This window comes from Cebidichthys violaceus, unplaced genomic scaffold (assembly GCF_023349555.1).
Source record: "Cebidichthys violaceus isolate CVI_PGR_0920_01 unplaced genomic scaffold, fCebVio1.0.p SCAF_8, whole genome shotgun sequence".
Classification (NCBI taxonomy): domain Eukaryota; kingdom Metazoa; phylum Chordata; class Actinopteri; order Perciformes; family Stichaeidae; genus Cebidichthys; species Cebidichthys violaceus.
Window position 1 is genome coordinate 3,228,452 of NW_027176964.1, and position 13,249 is coordinate 3,241,700.

The following is a 13,249-nucleotide window of genomic DNA, read 5'->3' on the forward strand; positions in this document are numbered from 1 at the left end:
ATGTTTGTTAAAATGATTGGTTAAGTTACATGACATTTGTAGTTGACAAACGAGCTAACGTTAGCTGACAAGCTAACTAAAATTAGTGGCAGCTCATCTGCCTGCATCCGACCGTAGTTGGCCTTGGAAAGTAACTTTGAATGCCTTCACTTTCAAACTTCAGATGTTGACTAATAGTTTACTGAGATTGTGACGATTTTACAGTTGATTTACGCTTCATATTATGTCCATAAATGGACCAACAAGAGCTCAGGTCGACCGGTTATGAACTTTAAGTCCGGTAACGTTACAAACGTTGAGATTAATTACACGGATAAACTGAATTCGAGTATTTTGCTCCTTTTTTTTGTGAAATAAAACTAACTCTACATTTTGTTTTGTTACAGGGAGCCAGGAGCAAACGGCTCAGTTCATCAAGCTGAGGGGGAGAACGATGGCCTCTTCACCGGGGCCAAACATTCAGCAGCCGTAGCTTGGAATTAAGACATTAGTCCTTTTGTAATATCTCCATTTGACCATCCTGTCCTTAAGGTTACAAGTACATTAGCTCTCATCCAATACAAAGCCTTTACTAATAGGACAAACAATAGAGAGGACAATACACTTCTGATGTGTTATTGTTGCTGTCACACAGATGACAGTTGTGACTGTCACTTTTTCTTTTATTTATTTAATCCCACAATAAGACATCCATGTAAATGATTTCTGTGTGGATTTGTGTATATTCTGCTGTGTAAAATGTGTCAATCTTCTAAATTTGCATTCTGGTGTTAACTTTATTCATTTCTCAATGTTTTCTCAATGTGACAATTTTGGAGAAAATAATCCTGCAAGCAAAAAAAGGGACAATTTATAGAAAAAAGTAAAGTATGTCCATATGTGTTACTGCAAGTTAATAAACACGTTTGCTGACATTTGTTTTGCTACTGTTGTTTTTGTTAACTGTCCTCTGCCTTAGGATTGCAAGTATTCAGGCTCTTTTCTCTACTAGAAAGATTCATTGAGAAATAAATAAATATATATGTATATATACATTTATGAATATACATGTATGTATACATGTGTGTATATATATATATATATATATATATATATATATATATGTGTGAATTAAATAAAAAAGTTATTGATAAATACATTATTTTATTTACAAGAACTATAAATTATTGAAAATGTGTTATTTAACAGCAACTGATTGAATTATTAACTGATTATTAATTTAGAAAAACTATATTATGAAAAAACTATGAATGAATTATTGAATATATGATTGAAAAACTGATTAAAACTAAAACCTTTACAGTATATATATATATATATATATATATATATATATATATATATATACATACACACACACACACACACTGTATAATCCTTCTGAGCAGGCATGCTAGGCACGGAAGCCTATATTGTTTCATCAACATATAGGCAGCATAAAGTTAGCTGGTGACGCAAACAGGAAGTCCTCTGTAGCATAGGCCGTCTCATTTCGGAGGCCGCTCAGTCCAGCCTTTGTGGTCCTCAAAGGACGTGGCCGACGTGGACCACGAGGGCTGGGTCCACTGAAGGATGCAGCCACTGGATTGGGACATATGCAGTGTTTACAATGGAAGCAGATACCGGGATCCAAGTCGAACCCACCAATAGAAACTCCTGGCTCATCGAGCATTGTATGCCCCGCCCACTACATCCAAACTCAACTCGTAGGTTTTCGTTTTGAAAGTGTAGGTTTTCATTTTGAAAGTGTAGGGTTTTGATTTGCAGCCAGAAATTCTAGTTTCATAAGCAAAACTAACAAATAATTTATTTTCAGTTTATATATTTTCACTTACAAAGTTGATTTTTGATTGCAGTGTGAGAAATTTGCTTTCAAAACATTTTTTTTTGTTTGAGTAATAAAGACACAAATATACCTTCATATAAGTAAACACAAGAACAGTTTCTTCCCACAGGTAGTCAAAAGGGTAGGGGTGTTACTTCTTCCTGCTCTCAAGCGTTCCTGATCCATGATCAGTGCGTGGCCCCGCCCCCATATTTAGTATTGAAAGAATATGGGATATTGTCCACCACTTCTCCACAACAAGCACTCTGTTTTGGATATGGTCTTAATTGTTTCAGTAACAAGGTTACAGGCACGCACGCACACACACACAAACACACACACACACACAGTTGATTCCACAGAGTGATGTAACAGTGATGTACCTGTCTCCTGAAGTAGTCGGGGCCCTTGTTGAGGATGCGGAGGGGTACGGCGGAACTGAAGGCCGTTGCGGGGCCAGCGGCCTTGCTATCTGGCAGGGCTGGAGCCAGTGTCTCTGTCGGCATGGCAACGAGGCGACTGGGGTGGCCGGCCGTGGTGGCAGCGGGTGCGGGGGGGTCGACAGAGGGCGGGGGCACCGGAGGACCCCCAAAACATGAAGACACAAGGTGGAGAGGAGAAAGTCTAGAAAGAGTCAAACCCCCTGGCCCTCCTCATCGCCTGTGGGACCCTGTGGGGCCAAGCCAGACTTTGGGCTGGGGGTGGGGTGCTGATGAAGTACTGTATTGAAACACACTACTGCATCGCCAGGGTAGGATGATCTCTGTTAGCACCTAAACAACTGATCTCTGATGGTCTTTACTGAGAGGTCTCTACTGGTTTGCAGTGCTTAGCAAGATGGACAGATAGATGGATAGAAAGAGAGTGAACAAGCTCAGTGACAGGAGGGAAAGGAGGGCACACAGTGATGGGTGTGTTCCAGTGCAGTGGTGTGGATGAGTGCTTCCACGGGGGCTGAAGGAAAAGTAGAGGACGGTGGAAGAGGAATGCCCCGACGCCTCTCCACGCTCGCTTCAGCTCTCCTGTCAGCTCACCACACTATCTGGAATAGGAAAGAAAGAAGACAGAGAAACAGCCAATGAGGTTCGAGCTAGACTGTGACATCATGCACCTAGCAACAATTGCCGGAATAGCTAGGACACACACACACACACACACACACACACACACACACACACACACACATTACAAGGTACCACTGTGTAAAGAAAGCTGTCTGTGTAAAGGATGACATAAACATAAGGGTCAAACTCCAGAGAGCCCACTGGGGCCGCACACTTCATGGTCACTTTAGTGCTTTGCTCAAGGGCACCTAAGTGGTGCTATTCGTTGAGAGAGGACACCAGGCTGGACACAAACCTTTTTTATCTTGTAGTGCTGTGCATTACATGTGGTGCTAATTAGCAAATGTTAGCTAACATTAGCTTATAGCTTAAACCACACCGGTGTTAAAATGCACCCTCTCACATGTCCGTAGACTAAAGAGGCATTCAGACCAAAAACTGCCGTGTCATAAAAAAAACCCCAGCACATTACAAAAGTTTCCATCCAAATGCATCAGAAATTGAAAAAGAATTTCGAGAACATTTGATGGAAGAAGATGCAAATTAATGCTTGTTCCCATCTTCATGTGATTATTAGGAAGCGCCAATTGTACGGTCAGAAAACCATTTTACCAATGCAGAAGATGTGATTAAAGGAGCGCCAGTCAGACCTCAAACGATGAAGAACGATGTAGAAAACTGGATGGAAAAATCTCTTTTTGTTGATGAACAATGCTAAATATCCATTTCCAACTTTTCCACCTTGAAATAATCCCCCTCAAAAGTTTTATTTTTGTGTGCGATATTTCAATATTGTGACCATTTACACTAGACATGCCGAAAATGCATTGATACATTTGCATTGTCACTATTATGACTGATGGGATTAATCATAGATCACATTATTCAGCGTTATGATTGTCTCTGTTGTTTTATATTGCAGTATACATCATTGACATACTTTCCCATATTTATTGTTATATATTCCTAGTTTTTACCTTTAGAGAGGGAAGTTTGTCTTGAAGCTTGCTGCTGTACTTATAATTTACACATTCAAGAAGGGTGCTTCATTCAGCCGTGAGTGTGACTACAAACGGAGTGTGAGGTGAGGAGGCGGATTGGAACTGTGCCATAACAGACCATGGCTGACGGGTGCCACTATTGTGAAGCCTTTGCTGTCTTCCCTGCTCACTTTCAAGCCTCTTACACATGAAATGGAAGAGCTTAATGAACAGTATCAATAATTGTAGTAGTTTCCTTTTCTATAACAGCCTCCTATAATCTGATGGAACACAGCATGGATTATGTGTTGTTTAATCTGGGGTGATGAAGCCGCTCATATTGGATTGAAAAATCTGTATGGAATATTAATTATGAATATGAAAGCAACTGCTGTGTGCATTATCTATTTTCTTTGTGTGTCGGACTGATTAAAATCCTCTAATCTGCCAGCCGAATCTGTAGCCTGCAGAGATGGTTTACACACGCACGCACACACACACACACACACACACACACACACACACACACACACACACACACACACACACACACACACACACACACACACACACACACACACACACACACACAGCTGTACCTCTCTTTTCTCTTTTGGAATATAATTCCAGCTCAGATGCAAACTGGGGAGCATTTGTATTATTTGCTCAAACACAGCAAGAACCCAGCAGAACAGGGTTTTGTTTAGGTAGCTTTATGTGAGCTGGATGAACCTTCCTGTGATGGTCAGTAGCTATTGTGAGGAATTTAAGGTTTAGAAGCATTCCTAGTATGTTTTAAAGCACTCCTAGTGGTGGATATTTTATGTCAATGTTTACTTAAGGTTTAAACCAAAGGTATAATTATTATATAATATGTTTGCTTGTAGAAGTTTTGAACCAGGGAGTGTGGTCATTTCATGCATTGAATGTATATTGAGTGACTGTGAGGGGGGTTTGAGGAATGTGAGAAGGTGTGAACCTGCGGGGGAAGTATACGTAGTTGACTGAGGTGTCTGCCCAGGACAATGGGTCAAGAGCCAAGGAGGAGCTCATTGGTCTTCAGCCAATCGTCGAGCAGATCGATAGGCTGAGGAATGTGACTCTTGGGAGACAAAGAACTGTAAATCCCAGGAGAGAATCAGACCTTGTCCTGACCATGATGCAGACATGCAGAGATGCAGTCCATCGCATGGCCCGGATGGGGCCTCACTTTCATGAAATTAATATGTTTGTTTTGTTATTAATAGTGTATTCGGTTTGTAATTGTATAGCTTCTGTTTGTTATTAAATAACTTTTGATTTGATTTTAACTTGGACCAGCTGATTTTTTGGCCCTGCTCTGCTGACTAAAGACGCAGCAGTAGGAGACATGCGGCTTCCCCTTGTCTGCGAGAGAGTTGAGACCCTAACACTATTAAACTCCGATCCTGGTACCGACAGCCGCTGTCTGACTTCTTTTACTCCTATAGTACTGTTATTATGGTAAGGATGACCTGTGAGTAAGGGGAACGGTGTTACTGCCGTTTTGCACTCGGTAACTCCCGTTACCGCAGTCTTGACAAGGGAGGAGTGAGCTGAGGGGTATTCAGTTTGTTGTAATCTACAATCTCACCACTCACCAAATCCTATGGTCCTTTTTCGAAAGTTATTAAATCCAAAGTGTGCCCAAACATTTATAGAAAAAGATGACCTACAAGATAACTCTTATTTGTTGTAAAAATAATATATAGGAGAGCGTCCGGTTTCGGGACCTCAGGTTAGCATCCCTCCTATTTGCAGATGATGTTGTTCTGTTGGCTCCTTCAGAACGTGACCTACAGGGGGTTTGCAGCCGAGTGTGAAGCGGTCGTGATGAGAGTCAATACCTCCAAGTCTGAGGTCGTGTTCTCTGCCGGAAAATGGTGGATTGCACCCTCTGGGTTTGGAGTGAGTCGCTGCCCCAAGCATATCCCGGGGTCTATCTAATCGGAGTAGAGCTGCTGCTACATCGCATCAAAAGGGGCCAGCTGAGGTGGTTAGGGCCTCTGATCGAGATGAGCTCCTGGAGGCCTCCCTTTAGAAGTTTTCCGAGTACGCCCAACTGGTCCCGAGGTAGACCCAGAACACGCTGCAGAGATTATATATCTTGTCTGAGCTGGTAACGCCTCGGGGTTTCCCAGGAAGAAAAGTGTTGCTGGTGAGAGGGACGTCTGGAATACCCCGGAACACCTCAGCCTGCTGCACCAGCAACCCGGCCCCAGATAATAGGAAGATGATGGATGGTTAGATCGCATTTGCGAGCCAATCCAGAATTGTGGAAGAAGAATATGTATGGAAAAGTTAACTTTCTACAGTTTGAGGGTTGTAAATGTAGACTTTTTAAGGGTCTGTGAATGCATGATGCATGTATCATGTGATTACTCTGTGATTCATGTACTGAACAAGGCCATATGTTTCTAGTTTACAACAGACACACAACACAGATAAACACACACACACATTGAAGGACTGATTTCATTTGGATTAGGAACATGTGTCTTGCTCATTTCCTGCACAACTCACTGTCAGACAGAGGAAGGAGAGAAAAGGTGGACAAACACCAAATCTCTTCTACTTGCAATATCCTACAGACATTTTCTCTCTTCTTTTACACCTGTAACACAGACTGACTTCAACTCTTATCATGCTCTAGCAGACGGGAGAAACACTGGCGTGATTAGTCTACGTTTCGCCTGCTTTCAAAAATCAAAGCGAAAATCAGCCAACACACACACACACACACACACACACACACACACACACACACACACACACACACACACACACACACACACACACACACACACACACCCTCCCTCCCTCCCTCCCTCCCTCCCTCCCTCCCTCCCTGTAAACACATGACAGTCATGAGAGAGAATGGGTTCCAGCCCTAAATGCCTGCAGGACTATTCTTTCCCAGAGAACAGTTGGCTGTTCATTTCTGGTAGTGGTGTAACGGATCATAACACTTACGGTTCTGATTGTATCACGGGTCAGAGTCACGGATCGGATCACAGATCAGCTCAGCACAAAAGGAAAAAAATGGAGCAAATATAACTTCTAGAGATCCCTGATCGTGTTTTTTTTTGCCGTCGATACTAATTGTCAATCATTGATGTTGGATTATAGCAGCTGGTCTACAAGGCTACTGTCCCAAAAATCATTTCAACCACTCTTAAGTCTGTAAACCATAACATGTTCTAAATGTTTTCCTTTTACTTTACTTATAGTGTTTTTTCCTTCATAAAAACACACAATTCAAATCATAAGGAAATAAAATATTGTATATTTATGGATTAAAACAAATCTTGTCGTTAGTTGTTTTAATTATTTTTTATAATGTGGTTAGAGCTAGGGATGGGTATTTCCGATACCGGTGCTAAAACGATACTTTTAAAACGATACCGGTGCCTAAACGGTGCCTGAACCAATACCTTAAAAAACAAACACACAAAACGACGATTGTCGACATTAAAGAAAGGCTTTTTTTTATTGCCAAGGCAAGTTGTTTTCTTCAAATTGAACAATATATTAACTGTTTGAAGTATACTATAAATATAAATAAATACAAAACACTTGGCTTCAAACTACAGATTCAAACTTTTTAACTTCAAACTATGAACAATATACCATTTTGGCACCGGTTTTCGGTACCCAACCCTAGTTAGAGCTAGTGTTAGGAAGCTACAGCTCATAATTCATCTCTAATATCTATTTTATATTGCTGTGAAAACATCTCAAACAACTGGATTTATTCAAGTTAATCACCAAAACTACATTTTACGAGATTACATGTGAACACATCATGATAACGTTATCATTTTCACTGAACAGAGCCTCATAATGTAAGTGAATGGAACCTTTGTCCTGCTGTCAATTTAAACACAGACTGGATGTTTACAATGTAACATAATCAGCGATGACTAGAAAAGCATAAATTATGTCCTGATCTCATATTTTACTGAACATTTGTGGATAATGATCGTCAGTAAACTATATTTCAGACTGTGATGTCACGTGTGTGCCAAACCATGAAGAGGATCCGTACGGATCAACAGTGGTCCGTTTATGAACTGTAACGTCTTATTGTTGTGTTTACCAGGATAGCTGGTACTCACATTGGCTGTATTTTGATTGCATGGTTTAATCCTTGTTTAATCCAGCACATTGAAGCATCACTCTTTCCCTTCCTACCTTTCACAATAAAAGCCCTAGACAAACACTCTGCATCACTATTTGCAGAAGGAACTTAAATTCACTCTAAGAATTTCGCTAAGAGCAACATCTGAACATTTTGAAAAGTCCACAGAGATATACTATACATCGGATCAATTGAGACCCATTCCAATACCAGGTGTGAACTGACTTACTTAGAGTACATCCACATTACTCCGTTTTCGTTTGGAAACGCATATGTTTTGCTACGGTTACACTGAGCGTCCACACTACGCCGGCGTTTTGGAGCACCGTAAACGGAGGAGTTTAGATACGATCCCGAAGCCGGATAACTTTGGAAACTCCGGGTAGCGTATTCGTGTGGACGGACGGAAACGCATACGTTTGGAAACGATGACGTAACACCCGCGATCGACTACCAGGTTAACTGACAACTGATTACAGGCATTGCTGACCTTGTTGTCTTTACTAGCAGCTGTTGTCCAGTTAAAGTCTGCATGTCTGCGGAGGAAACAGCTGTTATTGTAGCGATCGGTGAGCTTAACTAACGTTAAGTCTGAAAAATAAAACGTATTAAACTTTCCACGAACTGTATCTGTTTGAGTTTATAGAGGAAGATTTGAGAGAAGATCTTAAGTATCAAACGCATACTTACGATCATTAAAGACTACTTTATTACTCTGGTTGCTTAGTTACAAAATACGACAATCTACTTCCTGTTTACAAACGGAGTAATGTGGATGTAGCCTTAGACCTGTCCCTTGATGATCGGATCACCCGAGATGCATTCTAATACCAGGTGTGAACAGGGCCTGTGTCCTTTATGTGGTTCTGTTAGCATGTAGCATTTTCTATCGATAGAAATAGAAAATATGGGACAATCCAGGTGAAAACTAGCACAGTGCATGGGTTGCTTTTGGTGCATTTATCACAGTGTTCCCAGCTCAGATTTTTCCATGTCCAGTGGCAGCCTTCATTCTGCTTCGCTGAAACCGACCGCATCGTGTAGCTTAGTTTCGTTTACGCGCACATTTGGACATCACTTGGTTTATTTAAGAGTTAGCATCTACAACTGTGCACGATGTCATTGTAGTGTCTCACTCCTCCACTCTCCACCTCCTCTCTTTCCTCTTGTTTTAAGTCTCTCTCCCATGTATCAACCCTGGGCATACAGCCAAGAATCAATAGCAAACACACCCACACACAGACCCTCTAGCTCTTTCAATTTCCTGTGTAAGCAGCATGTTGAGCAGAGGCTGCAGAGTACTGCTCGGAAACCAACCACGCTCTCGGCAGCAGGAGGCGGTTCACTCCACGTTCCCACCAGTATTCATCATAGTTCAGTGTTCCCCTTCAAAGGTCGAGCTTTCCATTTATAATCACCTGGTTTGGCACAGACACTGTTGTACTATCACATCATAGTATCACAAAGAGACAGGTACTGAGAATTAAAGTACGCATCAACTATCTGATATACTTCATTCAGCTGAGTGATGTGGTTTCTTTACTATACATATTTACAGTATTTTGCCTGTAGACCTACAGCTCAAGTGTTACTAGTAACATTAATGAAGCTCCGTCACATGACAGTGTACTAGTGAGTCCAATGAGTTAGCTTACACAATACCAGTACCCTGGAACTGACTCACTCCAATGGAATGCAGCTATTATTTTTTTTATTTATTATCATTTATTATTAGTTTTTAGATACATCTGTTGTTTTTATGCTTTGACAAGTCCAAATGCCGGCTGAGAAACAGCTTATTCTTATGTTGACCTTAATAATTATGAATACCACCAAATACACTGAAGCGGTCAGGTTGGAAACCCATGGGTTTATTCATTTTTCTCCTTGTTGCATGTAATGTTGCTTGAAATATGACCAATGCGTTTTGACTGTAGCTGAAGTTGTACTGTTATAAACAACTAATTTCCAAGGATTCCAGGAATAATGTTTCTCTGCTCCAGGGACAGAACATGTCTAATGTTATGGAAAAATATGAATACCTAGCCCATACCAAATCGCTATTTTCCAAGTATCTGTTATTTTTGATAATGCTGCGTCGAGGCTTCCATCATACGCAAGTGGGCGTGGTTTCATCTCACAGCCATGTTTCAAAATGATGCAGTAGGTGGAGTTAGGCTAAGACCTGGGGGTGAAGTTACACCTACAGCTTCAAAGCACAGTAACCCTGAAGGCCTGGCTGCTATTACTGGTTGATGCAAACTGCATGCTGGGCATACTGGGTAACCCTAAAGTCCAGACACCACGTGATGACAACAAGAGCTAAGATTGGTCACCTTGGGCTGCTCGCTTTTCTAAAAATGTCCAATGAGGGTGAAGCTTGTTGAGGCTTAGTGTTCTGCTCTTTTTCACTTACACACATCTGGCAAACACATCTCTACTGCCCCCATCACCGCTCTCTACCCCAGTGAACTGAACATTAGCACAGCAACTGCACAGCAGTAGTAAATATTCAGTAATGAAACACTCGATTCTAGCAGGCTTCCTAACTAATGTGAAAACGATTTTATTGCAACACTACAAGATACACTCATTCAAACATCACAGTCACTATGAAAAACTACCAGATGACTCTGTATTGTCTCAAGCAATGAAACATTTCTTTTAAATGTATTATCTATATAATTAGCTCTGTTTGTCTGTTTGTGTTAAATGTTCAATATAGAACATGCAGATTCTGGGCCGGGATTGCATCCACACAGCTCTCACCTCCGATGTCACAAGCAAACATGGAGGTTGAGCTGATATGGCGTTCTCTGCTCAGGATGCCAATATTAGTCTCTATCGTTTATATAGCAAATAGTTGTTTGCTGCTATATTCAGAGGTGGGTAGAACAGCCAAAAACTGTACCCCACTAAAAGTACTGTTTGCAAAAAAAGTACTCAGTAGAAGTAAAAGCAGTCATCGAAATTAGGCCTGCAACGATCAAACGATTAGTTGTTAACTATGAAGTAGATTGGCAACTTTTTTGATAATTGATTAATCGAGTCATTCACAAAAAAAACATTTTCTGATTCCAGCTTCTTAAATATGAATATCTCATGGTTTCTTTACCCATCTGGGACATTGAACAGAACATCTTTGAGTTGTGGACAAAACAAGACATTTGAGGACGTCGTCTTGGGCTTTGGGCTGACATTTTTCACCCTTTTCTGACATTTTATAGGCCAAACGACTAATGGATCAATCGAGAAACTAATCAACAGATTAATCGACAATGAAACCGGCACACTACTGTCTTTGTTTACTGTCTGAGTTTAAGAAGTGAACATACACTTAGTGATGAAATGACAAGTCTTCATCTCCTGATTAGATAACCTGCCCCATATACCCCAGACATTATTCTGTAACTCTCAAGTCTGATCGCTAAATATTACTTTTATATTATACTAAACAATTTTCTTAATTTATATTCTTTGCTTGTTGTCTCCTATATTATATTATTATTTAGCAAATAATTGGTAAATTGTGTGCATTGTAGACCATGTCTGCTATGTCCAAAAGTAAATCACAAACTCCTGCTGTGGATCCAGCTGTGATGCTGTGAACAGAGAGTCATGTGGCGGCGTGTGCCTCTTAATGGATCATGAATGCATAAAGTAAAAATAACAAAAAAAAGTAGCTGGACATATGTATCCAATAGTAATGGAGTAAACGTAATAATTCTTACAAGTGCAAAATACTCCTAAAAGTTACTTGACTACATGTAAAAGGAGTACATGTAACGGAGTAAATGTTTTGTGAGGATGCTAATAGTACGATTAGTTTATGGAAATGGGATGACATTGAAAAAAGACATATGTGAACTGTTAAAAAGGTGCTAATCATAGCCTTTTAATATATTACAAGAGATAACTACTCATCTGTTGAGGTATTGTCCTAGTTACGGAGCTGAAACTGAATAGAAAAAACAAATATATTTTTTAAGACTGACAGTAATTGAAATGTCTTGTTGACTTTCACTTCTTTCATTTGGTCTAGATTTAACTTTGGATAGCATCTCCAGTTTTTTCATAAATAAGAAAAAGTTATTACCAGTTTGCAGCTGTCCTATTGGCTAGCCAAAGGGGCCACTTCTACTCTCCAAGCTTTTTGCTATTGGCTGTCGGAGCTGGACGCCTCCCCCCTCTCCTCCATGTGCTGCAGGTCGACAGTGGGTGTCACAGCTGTCAATAACAGAAACCAATGACAATGTATTAAGAGCAAATCATCCAAAGTCTCTCATGATCAGTCAAATTATTGACAGCATTCTACAACAGAGCCAGCAGCAGTTTGGGTCATCCTAGAATCTAGTTGTATTCCCAAGTGAAACAAGTGAACAGAACAGCGAGACAGACAGAGATAGAGATAGAAAATGGAATGTTCCTCACTGATATTTGTGTGTATTTATGAAATGTCTCAGAGTAGGAAACTCTCTCTGAAGCAGTCCTGCTTCAGAGGGTCTGTTCCAGGATCTAGTCCTGGTGGGCCTGCTGCTGTCATGACCAATCTGCACAGAACATCTGGCATCCATAACTGCATCTATGTCTCATTCATGTCAGGAGCAAGAATACATATCACACTGCTGATATTTGACTCATGACACTGACATAGGTGCTGAAACCTGGGTGACATCGTGACTACCTGCAAACAAACACTATTGAGGTCCCACCAGGTGGACCCTGGTTCCATCGGTAGCAATCCTGGATGTGTCACGGCTCAAAATGTTCATATTTTCCCGTGAACACAAATTCATTACATACGAGCACTAACTGTGAACGTGCCAACTACTGTCAAGAAAGAATTTACAAAGAATGAACTGCCAATCTCAAGGTCCGATTCACAAAAGATACTGTGCCAATGATGTTACAGTGCAAACACAACCATAACGTTTGGCAGCTGAGTGACATTTGCCCTGATACAATGTTCACGTGCATTTTGTAAAATAATCTCTAATATGAGATAGAAAGTCAAAATTATGAGATAGTGAGTCGAAGTTATGAGATAGCATGTTGTCTGTGTCCCGAGATTAAAACTGTCACAACAGGTGAACAGGAGAGGCAACAGCCCGTAAAGCGGTTTTCCAACAAATGATTGAGTTGAAAATGATCGCCAAATAATCCCAAAATGTCCAAGCAGAGAAAAATTGATGTAGAGGGAAGAACATTTTATGAAAGATGG

At 40.7% G+C, this 13,249-nt stretch overlaps 1 protein-coding gene across 2 annotated transcripts in view; it reads right to left on the reverse strand.

Annotated features, from left to right (window-relative positions):
* The window catches only part of fam110b (family with sequence similarity 110 member B), a 49,172-nt gene that overhangs the window by 9,961 nt on the left and 25,962 nt on the right, over positions 1 to 13,249 (reverse strand). The window contains exons 2-3 of one of the 2 annotated variants that reach the window (XM_068701408.1): positions 12,125 to 12,255; positions 2,209 to 2,867 (exon numbers count right to left, since the gene is read on the reverse strand). In XM_068701408.1, coding sequence (XP_068557509.1) covers positions 2,209 to 2,331 — 123 coding nt within the window. In that variant the 5' untranslated portion in view covers positions 2,332 to 2,867; positions 12,125 to 12,255. The remainder of the gene's footprint in view (positions 1 to 2,208; positions 2,868 to 12,124; positions 12,256 to 13,249) is intronic. The other variant, XM_068701409.1, reaches the window with a different exon arrangement.